We start from the raw sequence: 14,275 nt of genomic DNA on the forward strand, positions 1-14,275 counted from the left end.
ATAAGGTTGCTTAATAATCAGGAAGAAGTTCAACAATAAATAAAGACGAGAAACCAAATAAAATCATACAAACATGCCTATACAAATTCATGAGCCTTATTGGTGACAGTGTTTCTCTCTCTCTCTCTCTTTCTCTAAAACAAGATTTACTTTTGAATTGTGTGTGTGTGTGTGTGTGTGTGTGTGTGTGTTTGTGCACGCATGTGCACACACAACCCCTGTTCATATGAACAGGATATTGGATCACCTGGAGTGGAGCAACTGGAGTGGTTGTGAGCTGCCAGATGTAGGTGCTGGCAGCTGCTTCCTTTGAAAGCAGCAAGTTGTCTTAACTGATGAGTCATCTCTCCAGCCACAGAGTAACATTTTCAAGTACATAAAAGAAGCGATATAAGATTCTAAAGAAAATCAGTTTTTCTGAAATACAAGAACCAAAATATAGAAAATAAACGTGAGGAGGTGAAGTCATATATATACTTTTGTTAAATAATGAGTTGTAGTATCAGTTTCACAATTGTCATAATTCCAAGGTCAAAATAAAAGAACAATTGGAGAGAGGTGGAACAGTTTTGATCTAGAACAAAACATCAGTGATTTCTAATATCATCCAACTCCCAGCTGCTACTATAGCTGTGCCTTCCTCTACGGCCAACTATATAGAAGTGGGTTTTTGGTTTTTTTTTTTTCCCCTCATACAAGTTCAGGGACTTTAAGATTATTCAGTGTTTCTTCTGAGTAGCTGCCTTCCTGGCAGGTGTCCTTATACACACTGATGCTTTGCTCAGCGTTTGGAGAGCCTCAATACTTGACTTTCAGAGGAAGCTTCTGTGTAGGTAAAATCCTGGATGTCTGTCTAATATTTCTGAAGAGGGAAACAAAAGAGGTACCCGAGCATTCACTATAGTTGAGAAGAGCAAGCCCCTTATCTTATAACCCTCTTTTCACTCTGTAATTTTCTTTATTTCTCTCCTTCCCTCCCTCTCTCCTTTTTTTCCTCCCTCCCTCTCTTCTCCCTCTTTCTTCGAAGTGCAAAGAGTAAATTAATCAAGGGAGTCAAGTGCCTGTTCAGTCAGATCTGTGATGAAAAACCTCGCTGCTTCTAATTTAAGATCTGCAGACTTGCTGATTGAGTTCCGTGGGCCGCTGCACCTTGTCGGTTTTGTGTCCAATAGCAATGTGCTGAAAGCAGAGGAGGATTATAAACATGCAGGTTGTTGGAAATACTGGAGAGACCGGCTTGCATAACCCCAAACGCAAACAAAAATCAGGTACAGGAAATCAGCGTAACAAGTAAACTACAGCTTAACACTGTCGTCCTTAAGAGTAGGGTGGATTTTGCGGTCGTTGAGTTCAGATGTCTTCTACCTGTTCTTGGTTGTTATCAGCAGTGACATTGTAACTGGCTTTCCGGGTGTTGAAGTCTCGCCCGCCGGAGAGCACGTCCCACAGTTTGTCCCTATACAGCTCCCATAGAAAGCGGGCTCCGCCCCTGCCCGTGACTGCCAAAGCGGAGAGCCGCCTGGCTAACCGTGGCGCCTAGGCTAGCCGGCAACTTCTGCTACTGCGCACGCTCATCAATTCCAGCACTCTGAGCTTTCCCGCTCTTCATTGGTTGACTCTGCACCCATCGCTGAGCTATCCTAGTAGTAGCCCCTCGGCTTTGTAGGGGCCCCGAACAAAGGGGGATACTCTGATTCTAACTTAGCTTGTAGGATTCTAGGAAAGCCGATGAAATGACGGTCCCTGGAGCTAGTGGACAATATGTTGGCAGACATATCGTCTCAATCCATTTCTAATTTCTCGGGGTTCCAGATCTGCAGACGGGTCAGCCACCTCGAAGTTGCGCGCCCGCTAACGCAAGACTGGAAGACTCAAAGCTAGTCTTGTAGCTGGAGCTAACAACTGGGAGCCCCCTTTGGCTCCCTGCAGGGAGTGTGAGAGCATCACGACTAAGCTCTCTAGAAGAGTCCTTTTGAACCTGAGTCCTGTGCCCGGGAGTGTGAAATAACAGCGGGGATATGAAGGTCCTGAGGGCAAAATGTTCTCTGGTGACCGGGTTAGAGACCTTGAGGGCTAGGTTTTGTAAGCCAGCTTGCGGTACAGTCTTTTATCAGCAAGTCCAGAGGTAGAAGGTCAGGGTCCCAGAGAAGAGCTGATCTGCACGTCCTGAGCTGCCCTGAATGGGGCAGGAAGAAGACAGTTGATGTCTGAGTTTTTGTGAGCACAGGTGGAGGTGAGGGCTCTAAGATGGCAGGGCTAAATGAATGACTTTATAGGAAGAGAGTCTGGTTAAGAGGTCATTAATGCTAAAGGCTTTAACTCTTAAGAAAGAGCGCGCATGTCCTCACGTTTGGTCCCCCTATGACTAAAGTTAAATAGCCAAACTCATAAAAATGCAAAAACTCCTCCTTAGGCATACATGATTCCAGCCAATATAACGACGTTTCTATCTGCCCGAAACATCCTCCATCCTTTGTTTCCTTGGTATTCTAAATTGTGGGGTTCAGAACACATGCTTAGACCTTTATGAAGAATCAGAGAAGTCTCTAGGAGGGATTGTATGACTGTTTGCTTCTCAGCAAGACAGATGAGTTGATTAGCACGGGCTGAATAAAGCCAGATCCATGTTAATGGTTGCAAAGTTCGTTTTTGGTAATGAATTCCTAGGATTCCTTGAGAAGATCCTAAATACAGTGATCTTCCTTTTCCTTGTTTCTCAGGGCCTGACAGGATTCGGCTCTGCCAGTTGGTAAGCACAACTGGTTGCCAACGACTCCAAGGCGAGGCCACCCAGGAGGCGGTGCCCAGGCTTCCGGGCTCCGCCCCTCCGCACCGTGGGCAGCAGCCAAACCCCGGTGCGCGGATCACGCGGGCCGGAGCCGCTCTGGGCATGCTCAGTGGCCTGGCAGGTGTGGCCGCCTAGCAACTCCAGGTCGGCCCCTGCCGAGGGGCGGGTGAGAGGGAAGTGGGCGGGGGCTCGGGCACAGTTGCTGGAGCGGCCGGCGGCCGCGGGGTGCAGGCCTGGTGGGAGCCCCCGCGGGTCGGGCCGTGATGAGCCATGGCATCGGTCAAGGTGGCCGTGAGAGTCCGGCCCATGAATCGCAGGTGAGTGGGGCCGCCCGCCCCCCAACCTCGCCACACCCCAACCCCGGGCAGCCGGTCTCCAGCTCCGCTCACAGGCCAATCTGGACTCAAAAGGGACAAACCCCTAAGCCTCCTGGTCCAGCCAGTGTCCGTGGCGGCCCGGATGAGGAAAGGTCTCGTGTGTTGAAAGGGGACTCTGAGGGAAAGTGTTTGCGAGACTGGGGAGATTCCATGTACAGTACCCATCCCAGTAACGTGAGGCTAGCTTGTTGGCCCTTTAAAAAAACACCAAGGGACCACGTTTGTGAAGTGAACTATTTGGGAGGTCATGGACCTGTGAGGGGCTCCCGAGCTGTCAGGCATACCCTCGTTTGTGCCAACTCAGACGTCTCTGTTAATCACGCTACTTTTTAATCCGGAGAGGTTTTCCAGTCCCTGAACGTGGACCCAATCAGTAACTTAGCAGTTCTTAAAGTTTACATGGGGGCATGTGGAAACTTCAACAAAGTTTTGACTCCTTGAAGGAGAGTCACGTGGCATTTTACTAAGGGGGCACACGTGGAGAATACATTTAGAGTGTACCCTCTAATATTTTCGTACAAAGTAGTGCTTTTGCAGCGTGACCCTCCTCTTTTGACTTTCTGAAAACTCTTTTCAGTGACTTCTTCATCAGTTTAGAAAGATATATTGAGAAAGTTAACTTTTCAAAGAATTTAGCTTCACAGAACGACGGACATCTAAGTGGATGCCCTCCAAGCTGACGGGCAGAGGTCACACAAAAGCATTTGTGTTTATTGCTGTTTCAGTTCTTGGACATTTGACTTACCATATGGCCTTTCTCTCTGAGTCATATTATCAGCTTCGGAGCTCAGTGTTTGCTGGTTCAGACAGCCGATTAGGACACCCGAAGATCATAAAATCAAGAGATTTTACTGGTCTCTCTTAAATCTGTTTTCCTATTGGCAAGTAGAAAAACTATCTTGATAGATAGCCATTAAATACCATTAAATGCTTCTGGAAGTTTTGCTTGTGGGATTTTCAAGTTACTTCTACAACTTTTTAGGGCATTTAATGTGTATATGAGTGTATGAGAGTGAGTCCCAGGAGGGTATCTGTTTCTTTACACACCCAGTCATACAAGCTAAATAGACCCCAAAGTGTTTTAGATGACTTTAAAATATTTTTTTAGTAAAGATTTACATTATAAAGAGTTCCTTTTTGGAATAATATGAACATGTGCTAGAAAATGGTATCAGGTAACTTTAGAAAACTCTTATTACATGGACAAATGGATTGCATCATGCTGGGCTCTGGAGTAGCCCGAGATGAGGTGTTGGTAAGTGTCTTCTAGGAGCCCATTGTCTAGTGAGGGAGGGATGAGGATATATTGTTAAAATTGAGCGACTTGGACCGTCTGGGAGGGGTACTGTGAGTGTCTTATCAGTGTAGGCCTTGAGTCCAGGCCCGTGAGGCAGGAAACAATTACAGAAGTCATATGCCTGAGAAGGCAGACAAATGTGATGTTGGTGCCCAGCAAATCATGCTGGTGGCATCAGGATTGGGACAGAAGGTAAGGAGGCAATGGTCTGACCCAAAGGTAGGGTAGATATACCAAGACATTTTCCCGGTAGACTTGGTAGAATCTGGCAGCTTGTTGCATGGAAAGGAGAAGAAAGGGGGAGGCCATGAGAGTCATTAGCTGAAGCGTGCTGTTCAAAGAGCCGGAAAGACTTGAGGAGAGAATTCTCAGCCGGTCAGACTTGCCTGAAGTCCAGTGAGTAAGTTACCAACTCGGGTGTCCGGCAGTGAGTGCTGCATGGCTATTTAACTTGTTCTTTGAAGTGTGGGGACAAGGACATCATGTTCCTTGCTTGAGGCCATCCGCAGACAGTTGGAATCCTGGTTAAGTCGCCATGCTTCCGGAATTATCACGTGGCAATCTACAGAGGAGAACGGGAGTCAGAGATTGGCTATGCCTATCTTTAGGATTCCAGGGAGAAGAAGGGCTGGCTGCCGTGGAAATGAAGCAGCACAGTACATTGTTCTGACAGGAGCAAGAGTCCCCTGAAGGCTGTAGCAGCTGTTGGTATCAAATGTTGCTAAAATGAGGGAGGTTCTTGGTCCAAGAGGGGAGGATGCCAGTAACTTTCCTAAGTACAGTTTCAGGATATAGTGATCCAGAAAGTGGCAGTGAAGTAGGAAGAGGGAGCCTAATAGCAGCCTAAAGTATTTGACCTACTTTATAAGTCCTGCAGGGTATGGTGGTGATTGGAAGTAACTGGTTTTACCACTGCCCTGGTAGCTTCATTCGTTTTACATATTTAATATATGGATCGGAGTTTTTATTTACAAAGATGTGTTTATAATCATGGTGTTGCTTATAAATTTTTCTTGTTGTAACAACCAGAATATAGAAACCCAGGAGATTTGTTAAAATTGTAACCAAAGTCATGTGGTGGAATCCTTTGCGGCTTGTAGAAAGTGTGGACTCATCGTAAATGAACTAACGCCAAGAGAGAAGACTGAGCAGAGAAAGACACACACACGCGCGCACACACACACACACACACGAACAGAGTGTATGTATATATGGGTGAAAAACTGCAGAGTCAGCTCGAACTGTGGGGAGCAATGTACAGGAACCCAGCAGTGGTGCCTCTGTGAAGGAAGATGGATGCAAAGGTGAAATGTTTTTCTTTGTCCTCTTTTACTATTTGAATTTTCATATTTATGCCTAATTGTAATAATTAAAAACTTGCTTGTCTGACTTTTAAAAACTACTTAGGGCCATTGGCTCTGGCTGGGAAGAGTTTTGGGTGATTGTTGAAGACCACTGAAGGAAGTTGTTATTTATTTATTTAGTGGTTGTTTAATTTAAGTTAATATTTTAAGTAAAAAAGTTTCAGGCTATGGCACCAAAGGCGGAAAGAGTCCTAGAATGAAGTGAGTGCTCTCTTGGAGCCGTCTGAAGAAGGGGGGCCAATCTGAGTTTATCTGAGTCCTGAGTCTTTGTAGCTCTCTGTCTTCTCTGTGTGAACATTCCATCCCAGCCATGTTGTTTTTACTGCCTACTGGATTATGTGGCAGGACTAGTCATTCCAGAAGCAGAGATTCTAATTCAGTAGCTGACTTATTTATTTCCTGTTTGTCCTTCTTCTCCTCTCCCTCCTCCTCCTCCTCTTTAGTTGTATATTAGGAATTGACCCCAGGGCTCTGTGTTGCATTGCAGGCTTTATGCATTACTACTGAACTAGATGAGCTAGAGCCCTGACCATCTTTTTTTTTTCTTTTTTCATTTTCTTTTCTTTTTTTTTTTTATTTATTTTTTGTGAGACAGGGTTTCTCTGTGTAACAGCGCTAGCTGTCCTGGAACTAGCTCTGGTAGACCAGGCTGGCCTTAAACATTCAAAGATCCCACCTGCCTCTACCTCATGAGTGCTGGGATTAAAGCCCGGCTCAGCCCTGGTCATCTTTATACTTCATATTCGAGTATATGGACTCCTCCTTTTTATTTTGATGAGGTTGCCTAGTCTGGCCTTGAATTCACCGTGTAGCTCAAGTGAGACATCTTTATGAGAGTATGCTATGTGCTAGCAAATTCTTACACACCTTTTAGAATAGAGACATACTGTCATACTATTTTTACAGATTGAGAGATCATGCCTCAGTCCATTAAGGGTGCTATAAAAATATCATACAACTGGGCACCTTGAAAACAACAGACATTTGTACCTTATAGTCCCGGGTGCCGGCAAGTCCAAGCTCAGGGTACTGACTGATAGGTTGTCTGAGGAAGGCGCCTTTGTTTTGTACTCACATGGGGCAAGGGGCAAATTCCTTGGGCCTGTTTTATGAGTATGATAAACCCATTTAAGAGGGTTTTGCCTTCCTGACTTAAAACTGTGTCATTGGGGCTTGGTAAGGTTTTAGCATCTGAATGTCAGAAGTACAATTATTGAGACTTTTAAGTAGCACATAACTGACTTGCCCAACATAGGGCCTTACTTTTACAAATGAGTAAGCCATTAACAGATGCAAAATGTTGCTCATAAGTTTTATAGGCAGAAGTTTAACATTTTATATACTATCTACCTTTTTCTTTGGGACTTCTTTTATTGTTCCATTGATTTAATCTTTTCTGTAATCTTATAGGTTCTATTTTTTTTCCTTTTTATTTGGAGAAGTAACAAACTGGACATGGTGGCTCACATTTGTAATTCCAAGACTCTGAAAGTTGAGACAGGAGGGTCACCAATTTGAGTCTAGCTTAGGCTACAGAGTTAGAACCTGTATTAAAATATTAATTCCAATCCCTCCCACCCCCAAGAAAACACAGAGGAAGATAAGGACAAGCTAATCTCATGACCAATTTTTCTATTTCCTGTTAATTTCCCTTCTTAGGTTTTTTTTTCTTCTATTTTGTTTGAAGTATTAGGCATTGAATCCAGGGCCTCATGCATCTGAACAAACATCTCTACCGCTGAATTACATCCCCAGGTCTCTTAACATGTTCACTTTTGAGGCAGGGTCCAGTCACTTTATTGTCCAGATTCCCCAGGCTGGTTTGAACTCATTGTGTAGCACTTCCTGTCTTTCTCGCTCTGTTCCTGAAGAACTGGATGCCTGATGCTTCATGAAAACCTTGATGTTCATGTTCATTCAGGGCCCTTGATACTTTAAGAGGGTCAGAGCCTTAGTTAGGGCAGAAGGTCTTGAGTTAAATTTTTGGTTGTATTTCTTAACACGTAAGTTTGAGCAAGAAACTTAATTGTCATAAGTGTCAGTTTTTATGCCTGTAAGATGTGCTAATAATTATAGATACCTTAAGCATTCTGGCAAATCTGGGCTTCTTGTTGACTGATTCACAAGGAGAAATACACTTTAAATTGTTGGTTTGTAGATAACTGAGAAGACACATGAGGTATTTACACACATTATTTACAATTTCCTCAAATATTTCTCATTCTAGATTATTGTATCGTTTTGTTTAAAATGCTTGTTTTGGATGACTAAGGTGATCTCAGGTGGACTGATGTGTTGCAGTTGGCAGTGAGGCAGACACAGAGTAGGGGTCTAATGATAGAGACAAGAAGATGGACCCGTCACTTGGTGCCTGACATAGCAGGGGCTCCACAAAGATGCCCTGTGGTAGAGCTGATGGTGAGGCTCACAGGGAACACCTGCCTAGCATGTTCAAGGACCTGGGTTGCATCCCTGGCATCATATCACCACATATTTCTTCTTCCTCCTCCTCTTCTTTCTCTCTTCCACTTCTTCATCTTCTTATCATTGTTATTATAGTTTATTAATTGTGACCTTTTTTTTTCAAAAAAGGTATAAAAAGAAATATTTACCAAGTGTTGGCCATGTGCCTACCTTGTTGCCTTTCCTTGTAACATGCTGTGCTCCAGAAGGCAGGTCAGCTCCTGCTTTCGCTTTTCTGCGCGACCTTAGCCTTCCTGATAAGCACCATAGGTCCAGTTCACCCTCCTAGCACTCTAGGTCAAAGGAGAAGAAAAGAGTGCCAGTGGCATTTTGATTGGGATCATTTTCTTTAGTGTTCAGCCAAGTCGTCCTTCCCTTTTAAGATCAAGATAAGATCCAAAGAAAGGTAGGTCCTGGTCAGTCTGGGAGGACAGGTGGGCGGGTGTGTCCTGGATGGGAGATGAGGAGGAACCTGCCCAGACACTGTTCCCTGCCAAGCTCTTATCTTTTCAGCTTGGCAATCTCCTTTCTTCTTTCCACCAAAAGACAATGACTGACCTAGCCTTTTTTTTTTTCTTCTTCTTCTTTGTCTTTTCTTCTGAAAACTTCTTCTGAGACAGGATCTCTTCTATCCAAGCTGGCCTTGAACTTGCTATGTAACTGAGGATGACCTTAGACTTCTGATCCTCCTGTCTTGTCTCCTGGTGCTTTGTTTGGGTTTATGCTTCCTTGCCCTGTTTGATGCAGTGTTGGGGGTGCAAACCCAGGTCTTCATGCATGCTAGGCAAACACTATGGGCCTTTTGTCCTCACTGTGTAGAGGGGCGACTGAGGCCTCTTGGATGACAGTGCTGGCCTGAGCTAGCTTTGCTTCCCTTCAGAGCCCTGTGTACGGACACTTTTGTCTGAGGGCTGTCAGATGACAGAGGTCTTGGACCTTAGGGACTTGCTGGTCTGGTGGTTGTGGAGGAACAAACATCCAGACATCCAGCAATAGTGATGAAATGCCCTTGAGGTTAAGATGTAGCACCTGAGGGACTCCAGGGTCTTGGAGAGAGGTTTCTGGGGTCTTAGGCAAGTTAGAGTTTGAGTTGAACACGGCAGGAATATGACCAGGGACATTTACCAAATACAATAACTGGTAAGTGCTTGGGGATGCTCAGTGGTAGCTGGCATTGCAAGCCCATTCTCCATTTGAGGACCAAGGCTCAGAAAGGGAAACAATCAGCCCACAGTCACAGAGAACATTGGGATTTAAGCCTTTCTATTTTATTTCAGCTCCCTGAAGTCCTTCATACCTGGATTAAAGTCTTTCCAACGTACAGAAGACTTTGATGAAGGGAGGACATGGGGTGCCAGTGATATAGATATAGGTAGGAATAAGTTTCAGGATTTTAACGTATTTTTGAGAGTCAAGTCAGAGTTCAGAGTCCTGTCAGTCTGGTTGCTGTTGGCCATTTACACTTTAAAATAAAAAATTTCATTACTCGGTTGTTCTAAGTGCTTCAAAAGCCTCAGGTTGGCAATATAGGCAAGGCTGTGGGGGCATTGTCTTAATTAGTGGTGGAAGGGCCTGGTCCACTAGGGTGGTGCCATCCATGGCTTGGTAGTCCTGGATTGCATAAGAAAGCAGGCTGAGTGAACCATGGAGAACAGGTCAGTTAGTAGCATCTCCCATGGTGTCTGCTTCAGTTCCTGCCTCCAGGTTCCTGCCTTGAGTTCCTGCCCTGATTTCCCTTAATGATAGAGTGTGACCTGGGAGTTGTAACGTGAAATCAGTCTTTTTCTCCCTGAGGTTGCTTTGGTCATGGCATTTTATTATAGCAATAGAAACCAAACTAAGACAGATGTGTTGTTTCTTCAGGGATAGATTATGATGTGGAAGTGTAATCCAAATAAAGGCATTCCTCCCAAACTTGCTTTTGGGTTATGGTATTTCATCATAGTAATAGTAACCCTACCTGAGACAGACAGACCAGACCACCAAGTGTGGAGAGAAGGGACATGGGAGAGGAGGGAGGATGACACCAAGTCTCGGGTTGAGTCTGGGCTGGCGATTGATTAGCTCACTGGCCTTGGAGGTTGTGTGGGTCCAGACCAAGTCCACTGGCAGCTTAGGCTCTCAGCAGGACGGTGCTGGAGGGGCTGCGGTGTGAGGAGTGGAGAGCTGTGGCAGCTGCAGGATCTGTCTTCAGGTGTGGCGCCTGCACAGGCACAGAATGGCACCTGTTAACTGCCTACCCGAGATGGGGAGAAGGAAGATACCAAGGCTCAGGATGAGAGTGGAGAGTGGGGGTGCTCAGGGAGAGAAGGAGTGGGGGGGCTCAGGAAGAGAAGGAGTGGGGGGCTCAGGAAGAGGAGTGGGGGATGGGCGGTCTCAGGAAAAGAATGGGGGGGCACGGGGAGGGTCGGGAAGAGAACCTGTTCCCTAGCCTGTTCTGAAGCACCTCTCCTCTTTTTTTGAGACTTGGCTGCTCTGCCTCACCTGGACATAGTAGAGGGCTGAGGTGTGGCAGAGCACAGGTGTTTTGTTTTCAAAAAAGAAAAAAAAAATCCTAATCTGTTGTGGAGTTGGGGGTGGGGAGGTTGGCAGTCCACATGCAGAAGGATAAAGGGGAAAAGAGGGAAGTGATGAGGGTCTGTGGGTAGGAAAATGGGTTTTCAGGTTGTGCGTGGGAGAGCTGGGAAGTTTCCCTGGGCTTCTGTGGGAAGGGTGCTACCTACTGTCACTGAGGCTGGAGTTTGGAGCACATGGAAGGTTTGTCTTTGCCTCAGGTGAGCTTGGGACAGGCAATGTGAAGCAAATGAGCCATGATGTGATATAAGATCTCCCAGAAATAGCTTAGTATTCTTACGTTGATTGGGCACCAGTATTTTTAAAGTGTTCATTGAAGACTTAGAGTATTTCCCAAACATACTTGTGGTTACACTTTACTGCAAACAGGCTGTGTGTGAGAGAGCAAGAGCATGTGTGTGTTCAGGTACATACCAAGGAGAGACTCAGTGTGTAGCATGTCTTCTGTCAGAGGAAGAGGGACGCGAAGTTACCAGTTATAAAGGGCTTGGGTCTGAAGTTGGTTTGTGTTAGATAATAATAACCATTATTTCATTATTATTTGTCCAAGTTAGTTTAAAGTCTTGTATTGTCTCTCAGGTTCTTGCATAGCCTCACAGACACCAAAAGAACATGCTAATTCTACTTACCCACCATTCTGAGAGAGGATATGACAGTGTTCTGTGATATGCAGCTCCTACTGACCACTGAGTTCATTTTCAGCTTTGATGCCTTCTGTCAAGCAAAAGTGATGAAAAAGTAGGCGGGGGGCGGGGGATTCATAATGGGAAGTCAGTCATGGCTTGCTAGGATTTTGGCAGCTGTTTATGACAGGTGGAGCAAGGTCCCAAACTTCCCTTCACTCCTTTGCTGGCTTTGGCCTGCCAAGTCACTTTCTTTTGTGAGCTCTTGTGTCTCCCATCGGTAGCCACAGTTATTATTCATTGTCTCTGCCTAGTGGAGGGCAAGTGTGCATCTATGATCAGCACTTTTCAGACACTTGGTGTCCATTTCAATGTGGCGTATGGGATTTAGAATACTTTGAGAAGTTAGTGCTTTCGTTGAAATGGTCTTCAGAGTGTACTATTCCTGCCCACTCATTCATTTGCTAGGAATTCTCAGTCATGCATCGTTATTATCTTATATAACCCTTAGCCACAATCCTGCTATTTGCTCAGACTTAGAAACTGAGGATCAGAGCTGGGCGGTGGTGGCACATGCCTTTAATCCCAGCACTCAGGAGGCAGAGGTAGGCGGATCTCTGAGTTCTAGGCTGAGGCCAGCCTGGTCTACAAGAGCTAATTCCAGGACAGGTTCCAAAGCTCCAGAGTGGGAGCCTGAGTCAAATGCCCCTTCCTCCAGGAAACTGTTAACCAGGTTACTCTGGATTTCGGGTTTCGTAGCCCTTACCATTTTCTAACTTCCCATGTCCCTGCACATGTGATGTATCCTGTTGCTGCTCCTCTTTTACATGAGCTTCACAAGAATCGGGAACTGTGTGAGTCTTGTTTGCATTTCCTCAGGGCTTATAAAATGTACCTGCAGACTCCAGCACTCAGGGAGTGTTGTTGCATTAATGTCAGCCCCCATCTGCCCTACCCACGTCTTTACTTGCTGTGAATGCCTGTAAGGAGCCTGTAAGGAACCAGGGCTCCACGGCCTTCACCTCTGTAGATCACCTGTGTTGCTGTCTGTGAGGAGAAAAGGGAATCTTACCATTCTTGTGTGTTAGAAGCATGTAAGTTTTGGGCAAAGGATTATAGCTTTCACACCCTTGCCATTTATTACACTTATTATGTGGAATTTGCACAGCCACTGTCAGGCTTTAACCGTTAAGGTTGGAGAATGGGAGGTACAATGTGTACTGTGCTTAAATGATATGAGATAGCTTACTATTATCTTTTCTACAGAAAAAGTGGGGTTTTTTTTGGTATAGTTTTAGACTTAAGTAAAGTTTTAAGCATGTACTCTTCAGCTTGCCACCCACCTTCCCCTTAATGTTAGTATCTCCCATGATACAGTGATCAAAAGCCAAGAGATTCAGATTGGCACAGTGCTGCTGCGTAGACACTATTGGCATTTCACTGGCTTCCTTACATTTCCTGGTCTGTGATCCAATCCAGGATCAACGTGTCCTGTCGTTGACATCTCTGCATAACTGGCCTCAGACAGAGTTTAGGCTTCCCTTAGTTTTCATGACCTTATGGTTTTTTTCCCCATTTTTCATCGGAATTAAATTTTTTTGGAGAATTTCACACACAAGTATATTAGAATTGTCTTCAATTGGTTTTGGTGATTTTTTATGATTCATTTGAATTAATGCATTTTGGCAAGAGCACCACATAAGTGATTTTGTACTTTTCCTGTGGAATACGTCATCTGCAAATCACTGTGTCTTATTACTGATAATGCTGACTTTGATTACCTAGTTAGCGTATCATCCATTTGATTCCTTTACTGGTATTGTTTTTTTTTTTCTTTGTAATTAGCAAGTATTGAGAGAGATACTTCTGTGTGGAAGGATTGTGGCTAGTTCACTTCAGATTATACCTGCTGCCCACAAAAGGTGCATCTCAGGTCTCCTGATAAAATCGTTGTGACTGTAAGGGTCATTTATGGCAGTTTCTCTCTTCCTAGTGGAGAGCGATTTTCATGGTTTTGAAATGAAGGCGTTCTGAGCTTTGGAAGGGCTGCTGCTGATTGTTCAGAATGGTGTGCGTCTAACAGCTCTGCCGCAAGGCATTTCCCAGTCCAGTGCACACTGCTATTTTCAGCTCTCAACTCCATTATCTAAAAAAGATGTCTGTTACCTGCTAAACCAGTTCTATGGTGCATATCCTGAAAAGCACAAATGTGTGAAATTGTTGTCTAGAGAAGCTGGTAAAATACGAACTTTGAATGTGAGACAGTGCCACAGTTGTTGTCTAACGAAGTTCTCTTTCCCTCGGAAGCTGGGGCTGAGTTGGGGGTAGGCAGTGAAAGGTCCCCAGAGGACTGAGACACTCAGGAAGAGAATCACAAACTCTTCCGGGTTCAGGGGTCAGAGCCCATCACAGGATGCTGCTCTCTTGAGCTTCCATCTCCCGGCCTTCTTGGCCCTGTGAGGTCGCCCTGCAATGCACCTGCTGATTCTCATCTTCAGAATCTCAGTGACTCTGTTTGTCACTTCTGCCTGAGGCATAGGTAAATGACTTCATAAGCTCCCTGCCAAGGGGACTTGAAGTCTCTCAGGAAACTTCTAAGAGAAACTGATTCAACGTGATGAAGTCTAGCTTCAGGGTGATAAACTCTTGAAAAGTAGATTCTGGGCTGTGAGATAGCTCTGCAGTTAAAGGCACTTGTCACCAAGCCTGATGACTGAGGTAGGTCTCTGGGACCTCTGTGATAGAGGGCGAGAAGTGACTTGCAGGTCTCCTCGACCTCCATATGCTTA

At 45.1% G+C, this 14,275-nt stretch overlaps 1 protein-coding gene across 6 annotated transcripts in view; it reads left to right on the forward strand.

The window, feature by feature from the left end:
• The first annotated feature begins 2,949 nt into the window (after positions 1-2,949).
• Positions 2,950-14,275, forward strand: part of Kif16b (kinesin family member 16B) — a 270,207-nt gene continuing 258,881 nt past the window's right edge. Inside the window, exon 1 of one of the 6 annotated variants that reach the window (XM_048455467.3) lies at positions 2,950-3,105. In XM_048455467.3, coding sequence (XP_048311424.3) covers positions 3,059-3,105 — 47 coding nt within the window. In that variant the 5' untranslated portion in view covers positions 2,950-3,058. Of the gene's footprint in view, positions 3,106-5,619; positions 5,767-14,275 lie in introns of those variants that run through there. The other 5 variants (XM_048455465.3, XM_048455466.3, XM_048455472.3 and 2 more) reach the window with 5 other exon arrangements.

The sequence above is a fragment of the Myodes glareolus genome, chromosome 10 (genome assembly GCF_982192425.1).
Source record: "Myodes glareolus chromosome 10, mMyoGla1.1, whole genome shotgun sequence".
In the NCBI taxonomy this organism is placed as follows: Eukaryota; Metazoa; Chordata; class Mammalia; order Rodentia; family Cricetidae; genus Myodes; species Myodes glareolus.